General features: G+C 46.1%; 1 protein-coding gene and 1 long non-coding RNA gene across 17 annotated transcripts in view; one reads left to right on the top strand and one right to left on the bottom strand.

Annotated features, from left to right (window-relative positions):
- Nucleotides 1-267: 267 nt before the first annotated feature.
- Nucleotides 268-1,398, bottom strand: LOC133145192 (uncharacterized). Its single transcript, XR_009710845.1, has 2 exons — nt 825-1,398; nt 268-612 (listed from the first exon to the last, which is right to left on the bottom strand). It is a non-coding gene; the product is annotated as an uncharacterized LOC133145192 (long non-coding RNA).
- The window catches only part of nav3 (neuron navigator 3), a 58,623-nt gene continuing 50,881 nt past the window's right edge, over nt 408-8,149 (top strand). For 14 of the 16 annotated variants that reach the window (XM_061268399.1, XM_061268397.1, XM_061268402.1 and 11 more), the window contains exon 1: nt 408-659. In XM_061268399.1, coding sequence (XP_061124383.1) covers nt 408-659 — 252 coding nt within the window. Of the gene's footprint in view, nt 660-1,563; nt 1,734-5,562; nt 5,926-8,149 lie in introns of those variants that run through there. The other 2 variants (XM_061268400.1, XM_061268398.1) reach the window with 2 other exon arrangements.

Here is an 8,149-nt window from a genome sequence, read left to right as displayed (position 1 = left end):
TTTTACAGAGTGCCGCCTCGGAGGAGTTCGTGTCCCCTTGAACCTCTCCGGCCGACTTTGCGGTACGCTGCTGACAGTGCGATTGAGCCAGTGTGTGTGCGAGGAAGGGAGAGATGAAGGCGAGGGTGGAGAGTTGCTTGTGGGAGGAGAAGGAGGAGGGGGTGAATTGGAGGAAGAAGGAGTAGCCTTCTCAGTTTCTGTATGTCCTGCTCGCTCTGGGCTGCAGAGTGAGCGCAGTTGCTTTCCTCTCACTCTGAGAGGCAACTGCTCCTTTTTTTTTTTCTTTTTTTTTTTTACTTTCGTTTTATTTTGTTTTCTCGATTGTGGTTTCTTCAATTCCCCTCCGTCACGGGACCCGGCGTGTCCCAGTCTTTTATTATTGTTTTGGAAACGGAGGCAATTATACCATGCCGGTAGTTGGCGTCGCCTCCAAGCTCAGGCAACCCTCCACGGTGAAGCCGGTCCACACGGCGCTCCCCATCCCGAGCGCTATCCGGGCCGCAGCCTCTCACGGCTACATGGCCCGGCAGCAGGAGCTCAAGGCGAGCGAGGGCGTCCCAGCGCTCTCCTGCCAGCTGTCCGTCAAATCAGAGTACCAATCTGCGAGGACACCTGAGGGAAAGTCCAAGGCGGAAACTGAGGAGAGCAGGATCTGCAAGGTTGGTTTACACAAAGAGTTTTTCATATTGGGTTGAGCAGGTGCATGTGAGGCTTTGGTATGGGTGATGACTCACTACGTTTTGTTTTGATGAGGACGGGATTACCTCATCTGTATCTGTGTCGTTTGCAGGAACTAGTCGAGATCATTAGGATCATTTATTTACCTGACATGACCAAATGGTGGTTGCTATCGACCCAGAGAGTGTTTTCCCTTGCTTTGCTTTCTCAAGCTCTGGCAGAAGAGGCGTGGTCACTTTTCAAAAATCCCCGCCAAGAGCTGCACCGCGTCACAAGCTGTCAGAGTTCCCAATCTGGCCGGTCCATGCGTCCTCTTCCTTTCAACGTCCGGTAGCAAACAAAAGCAGCAGAGCTTACTCGTGACTCAGAGGAAATGTGGGCTGGAGACTTCAAAGCTTGGGTCCGAACTCCCCTGGCTTGCTTCTAAATCTGACTGACTCTGAGACTTTCGGGGCCCCAGTGAATTGCTCCGTTCGAGTTCGGAAACGGTTTCCCCTTCTGTTTTTGGTTTCATATATTTCACAGATACCGGAAAAAGTTGTAGCAATGTTGGCTTCGGGAAGACGTGCACCTGAACCAACTGAAAGGACAAGTGGGTTCATCGAAGAGGGTTGCAATTAAACTGTCACATGTGAGGTGGATTTCGCAATCCTTGTGTGTTGAGTGACAGCTCTCAACCCTTAGAATTCTAGAAGTGCCTTCAGGTGGGTGTTTATTAAATGCCGGCGATGGACGAGTGTGTATTTCCTGTTTTGATGACTTCTACAACCCGTTTGGGGCGGCAAACCAGATGGTCCTGAATGACTGTTTGCATTTTTCGGGGAGTGTTTGTTGATTTTGTACGCCACCTGCATTCTTTAGCACGCTTCCTTGTTAAGTCCTCGTATGAGTTTGGCTTGTCAAAGGCTCCTGAGAGACGGAGATGAGAACAAGGGCTGACGTAGGCTCCTCCTGGTGTATTCTCCCCTCTGACAGCTCAAATTAGTCTCTAGCCTCTGGCGTTACGCGAGTCGGAATGAAGAGCGGATCTGAGTTGACTGTGCTTTTAATGGAGTGTGAGTGCCACCACTCCTGATCGGTGTTGATCTTCCGCATCGCTGTCAGAATTAATACCGGTATTTAATCAATCTGCACTTTTCAACTTTTCCGGTGAGCGCGTCTTCAATGCCAAAGGTTGCGATTTTCCATTTGGCATAGAATCTCGTCCCGGAACGTTGTTAAGTACGAAAAGTATGTTGGCGAGTGCCAGATGCACTCACCCACTCACTTCAAAGCTTCCTGTTGATTATTTCTTGTAAGCTCCCAAGGGCGGAAAGCATATGCAAAAAGTCTGCTGCATCACTTTTTGAGATAGCGGGGATGGGAAACGATTGTGACTCAGGAGAACGTGTTGGATCTAAACATCCCGCGAGGTATAATCTTGATGAAATATGACTTACATATATGATAAACTATAAAGCAGACCCACAACTGTATGTATTCTACTGAGACTCAATGATTTTGTCAAATTTACTCTCAGCAGACAAGCAATTAGATGTTCGTATCGACCAAATCGTAAATCACCAAATCCAAAGCCCGTAGCCAAATCAAGTATTTATTCAAGCAACGTCTTTAAAATGAATTCCACCCGTCTAATGGGTATTTATTAGCCCCCGTTGGAATGCTTTAAGTATTTGTGGATTTGAGCGCTATTCAATTTATGCGTATGGGTCGTGTCAAGAAATTTTGCACGGTAGTTGAAGCAACAGACAACGGATGACTGTTTAAAGAAAACAACCCGTGATAGATTTATTGAATCCATCATGCCAACATTCAAAGCGTCTCCTCTGGCTCGGTTGGGTCCTGTCTGTTCTGACACTGCTGAAATAACAGCGGCGGCCAGAAAAGAGAAGGAGGGGTGGGCAGGATGGGAACTTAATATGTCATGGGTGGTCTGTGTTGGAAGCTGGATCTGGAACACAAATCACGGGGAAGGAGTGAGCGGCGTTCTGGTTGGACTTCAAACCGGCGAGATTAGAGAAGGCTCTGGAATGACACGCCGGTCTTGCGTTGGGCCAATCCGAAGTAAGTCATCTTGTGACCCCTTAGGTTAAAAAGGAGGAAATATTGGTCTAAATATCATCCTTTCCGATGCTTTTACTACCACCATAAAGACGGTATTTGATTTCTCAGCCGTGCGTGGTGACCTCAGTGTTTAAATCTTGGAGTGAGAACACACAGAATTGTTTACAGTCCGACCACAGCAGTTCAAAACACACGCAAATGAAGACAAAAAGAGACTCGCTGCCAAAACGTTTCGAGGAAAAATCCTTGACGGTGCTTTTTTTTGTTTATCCGGCTGATTAATGTACTTGAAAGTGCCTTCAATGACGGGTTTTCTCGTCGTTGGGATGTAAACCATTGAGGACCACGTCCATTTATTTATTCCTTCACTCATGTCCATCAACACTTATTTTCATTCCTTTCTCAATCCCTTCATTTCACCGTTCCGCCATTTTCCTTCCCCACTCCGTCTCCTGTCAGTCTTTTTCCGAAGTTTCTCTTTGTGTCCTCGGCAAACAGGAGCCTGACTTTATTCCACTCCCTGATATTTTTCCTCGTGACCTTTACCTGTACACCATATTTGTCATATCTGCCGATTGCCCTTCCGCTTCTTTTTTGAACCAGATCCGATTGCGAGAAGCGCAAACACAGACCTGGCCCAGTTCTGTCACTCCATCTGTCAACTGTTTTTTTCTGGATGAACCAGTCACCTTTTCTCTGTCATTGCCTTTTGTCCTAATCTATCCTCGCTTTGTGTTGTTGCCGATTTTTCTGGTTTCAAAGTTGAACCGTTTGGAATTTCAGACCAATAAATAGAACACAAACCCGCTCTTGCATGCAAACGCTTCGACGTAAAGCGAGCTGCGGTGGCCTCGCGGGTGGCGGTTTCTTCCCGCACGGCTTTTATACTCATCTTAAATGTTTCTTCCCGTTTCAAATGACAGACACATCACTGCTCCCAAACAACAAATACTATCTTATTTAACTTTTTCGATCCAAGATTGTTGCGACTTTCCAGTCTGGGATCAGAAGAAGTCACGTCAATCTTGGACTTGGCTCTTCCTGGGTGGTTTAAAACATATCCCAGTGTGTGGTTAAGGGTTGTAAGTTTGTGAGTGGAACATTTTAAGTTTCTTCAACTCGGGGGGGGGGGGGGGGGGGGGGGGGGCGGAACTAGAAGAGCAAAAGATGCAACATAGCTATATTGCTTCCTCTGCTTTTCCAGCGCATTAACCTTGCCCATAAAAAATATCAAACAAGCTGCCAGCCCTTGAGAGTCTCTCTTGGAGGGTTCCTCCCTTGGCCTCTTCCACATGGCCAATGAAGTTCTGCTGAATTTGTTTTTGTCTCCTGACACACAAACGTGTGGAATTTGGCTTTATTTACTGGCGGATGTTTTTGGGTTATTGTTACATGAAAGTTTACTTTGGACATCCTGTGAGGTATTCTGGAGCCCACTGTTGTTTTCTCCTTCAACCTCTTGGACTTGTCATTAAAGGCTTTGTACCGGTTTATACTTGTAAAGACGAATTTTATGTATAATTTGAACTATAAATTTCTGTCTCATAAAATATTCCTGCCAAAGGAAAGACGACCTTCTTTCGTAAGGTCAGCGTCTCTGTGTCGGTCCAGAATCTCATTCGCCTTTGACGTCTTTTCTCGTCAATGGTATGGAATGAGTTAATGGGAGCTGGACTATCACACTTATAAGTCGACGACAAGAGCTTCCTTGTATCTCCCAGAATTCAGTTCCTGACTGAGCTTGTCCAACTCAAGTCAGCTGCCCACAGATGAAACCAAAGAGGCCTTTGTATCACTCAACTGCAACTTCCCATTGCAGACATTTTCAAGACTGAAATATGAAGCCCTTCGATCTGCCAGAGTATGTCGAACATCTGTTTCTGCTTTTGTTTGATAGCGTGTCAATAGACTGGATTTGAAATTTGATTTCAACACTATCCATAGTCTTGACATCTTCTAATCCATCCATCAAGACATTTATTGTACGACTTATTCAGTTTTGGGTCATCTGGACTTGCCATGGGATGTGACCCAAACTACTAAAGGTTCTTCTGGTCTAGTCTTTGTGTTTGTTCTGCTGTCCTCATTCAGGACTCTTAGGGGAAGCCTGGGGCGTTCTCAAAAATAAGACGCCGAGTGAAAGTGGTAGCAAGTTTCTTGAATCGTTTAGTCCATGTGCGTTGGTAGGAGTTAACTCGCCTCCGGATTGAAAGCAGATGCAGGCACCTCATTCAGGTTTCAAGCCGTAATCGCCCTCAGCATCTGGCTGCCTCCTTTTCGCCTGGCGGTGGTGGGAAACGCTCAATGGAAGCTCGGAAGGGGGGGCGCCGAGGTCAACGGGGGAAGGAAATCAGAAGGGCCGGGAAGGAAAAGTGGGAGTGGAGAAATCTTAATAGTGGTGTCAATGGCATTAGGTACAGAAATATTTCTCTGCAGGTTGCAGTCAAAGAAAGGAAGTGAACTGAGGGTGGAGTTCTAAAACCGTGCCAAGAAAATTCTGTGGGAGTTGGACAAAGCCGGTTTGTATCATTGACATGACAGAAATTCAAACCTACCGTTTGATTAAAATCCTTCCGATCCTATCGATTCGACCATTCACGACGAGTAGATTTAATCACGTCGCCTCTTCTTCCCCGGACTTCGAGATTGGCTGATATTCATTTGCGCTAGCCTGACAGAGTCCATTAGTCTTTGGTGGGAGGCTTAGAGTTACAGTGTCTAGGGGGTAAGAATCCTTTGGCACAGGCAGCAATATGGCGTTCGTGTTATACAATAGGTCAGACCACGACAGGAGGGGAAGGGGGGGAGGGGTTACCATTGGGCTGTGAGTATTAAAAGTGTGGGAAAGATAAAACGCCTGGACAGTCTGCTTGAATACCAAGGAAGAGATTGACCCGATTCTCAGCCACGTCTGTACCAGGGAAGGGTGACTGGAAATTGACTGTGGTCGGTTGCTCACACCTACGCCGTGTCCTTCATCAGGTTGCTGGACTTTACCTGGCAACTATTCGCAATGCCGCTCACGGGACTCGCAAACTGCCTCCTGGTCCATCCCATAAATCATTTCCAAGGTAGACTCGAGAGAGGAAGAAAGGGTCGAGAGGTCCATTCCCACAACCCGCAAAACTCCACATGTTGATGGATACCTGGAGAACGTTGGCGGTGGCCACACACTCTCAAAAAGTAGGTTGCAAGAAGACTGATGGTCTTTCTCGTTCTGGTTTTGGGTGTGCTCTCAAATAATTTGATTCTAAAAATGTCATTTGCTGTTTTCTTGGCTGTGAATCTTTGAAGGTGTTTATTTACATTTCTTTAAGTGATAAGCATCAGATGATCGTCCAATGGAACGTTTTAGCCTCTGAGTCATTTTTATATAAAAGGTGGCAGAAAAGTGAATCTATTTTCCGTCGCCGTTCGCAATTCCTCCCAGCTGAAACAGCAGTTACGACTCATTTACCGCAATCCGTCTGTCCTCAGCACAGGACACTTTGGCCCAATATTCTGGGCCGGGAGCATTAGCCACTCGATGTTTTCCTTGGAAGCGGCACCAGGTCTGGCGAGCGTTGGCGTCCACGTCAAGTGCTTCGCTAACTTCGTCAAAGTTGGTCTGCCGAGGTCCCGCTTGACACGTGCGGTCGTTTCAAGCGCCGGGCGCGGAGGTCAGGAGAGCTGTAATTACGGAGAAATATTTGCCCGTATTTGTTGATGTTGAGTGACACGCGGAATTACGGCCGTCTTTCGTCAACGCTGCTGAATTAAATTTAGCTTCCATCTGCTTCAACTGTCGGCGATCAAGCCGAAACAACGATTTTCGGGGAATACTCCGTTAGACCAACAAATCTACCAAGAGTGCAGTAAAGTTATTATTTAGAGTATAAACACTCAACTAAATCTCCCCCATAGGTGTTGAATTGGGACCTCATAAAACTACAGGCCAGGGTTTTAATTCCCCCCACATGGACTGGAGTTTTAGTGGGTCATTCCGTTGTAGTTTTCACGGTGGGAGGTCAGAACGTTCTGGTCGTAACGATGCATAGAAAAATAGTTTGGATGAGATGCAGAGTTTTTTTTTTTTTTTTAGGAAATATTAGGAACATTGAATGAAATATATACAGCGAGGGAAGGCCGCAATGTACCACATTGCTGAAAGAATGAGCGACGGAGCATGACCAAATACAACTTTGGAGATCTGGCTTCACTCACACTCTGTACACTGCGTGACGTTTCCAATGCATGCTCAGCAGATGTTGCGCAATCCTCTTTTGTATATATTCAAACACATGCCGTTCCGACGAGTGTGTATCATAAAAAAACAAAAAAGTCCAAACATTCACGATATATACAGACCAGAGAAAGGAATTATTTGGAAAATATTGACTGGAAGGGGCGAATTATGATGGTTGAGGTCAGAGGTTACGGGTAGGAGTTAGAAGGCATTATGGGATTCTGTCTTGTTACTTGTGTCTTGAAATTATCTCGCATCTGGAAGCTCGGGGGGACACTTTTAGTGGCGTTGGCTCCGCTTTGAGGTCACCGGGTCTCGTCTGGACATCTCGGCACGCAACTAAAACCCGTCTGTTCGTTTACACGAGGTTGTAAAAGGCAGATTAGACCGAAAAGACGGCTCGGCAAATTCAAAGCACACCGAGATAGCTGCCGTTGCTTTATTGCTGCTTACGTTTGCAAAAAAAAAAAAAGGCTTGGTTGACTTCATAATAATTTGATGTTATTTGATTTTTCGCATCAGTCAGTAATGGAAAGAAGTATGGCTGTGGCTAGAAAACAGAACAATTTAAGAGACTGTTGTGTGATTTGTAGTTGTCAACTGTGCATGTGTGTGTGGTGTCATAGTGCGTCTGCTTGAGTTTAAAAAAAAAAAAGGGATCTGGGATGCAACTTGAGTTTATGGGCTTCGATTCCTCATCCAGAACTCTCCGAAGACATTTCCGAGAAAACGTCTGGAGGTGTATTTCAAAGACGGCTGGGAAATGTGTGCGACTGGCACACACACCTTCGGGACATCAAGGTGTGTGAAAGGAGATACGCCACCAAGTAAAAAAAAAGCAGTTATGATGATAGACGTGAAATACATGTCACTTAGATGAGTTCCGAATTTTTGGGGGGTATTTACGGTAAAACTGACAACGCTGACTTCCTTTGATGCGCCTTGTCGACCGCATCGTCACGGACCCCTTGACGTCACTCGAAACGTTCCTTCCACTCCGCACGGCAACCTAAATAAACAAACACAAAATAGACGGCCTTTGTCAGGGTTGAATGCAATTAAAGTACAATTTCCCCTCATCGGGTCCAGGATGTGGCTTTGGTTCGCCGCATCCGTAGAGGTTTCATTTGAGACCTTCAGGAATCCTGATGATCTGGAATGACATTCGAGCAAACTCTTGGT

Source organism: Syngnathus typhle, linkage group LG21, assembly GCF_033458585.1.
Source record: "Syngnathus typhle isolate RoL2023-S1 ecotype Sweden linkage group LG21, RoL_Styp_1.0, whole genome shotgun sequence".
Classification (NCBI taxonomy): Eukaryota; Metazoa; Chordata; class Actinopteri; order Syngnathiformes; family Syngnathidae; genus Syngnathus; species Syngnathus typhle.
Note: the sequence above shows the minus strand (reverse complement) of the source record. Positions and strands in the feature narration are given on the sequence as shown.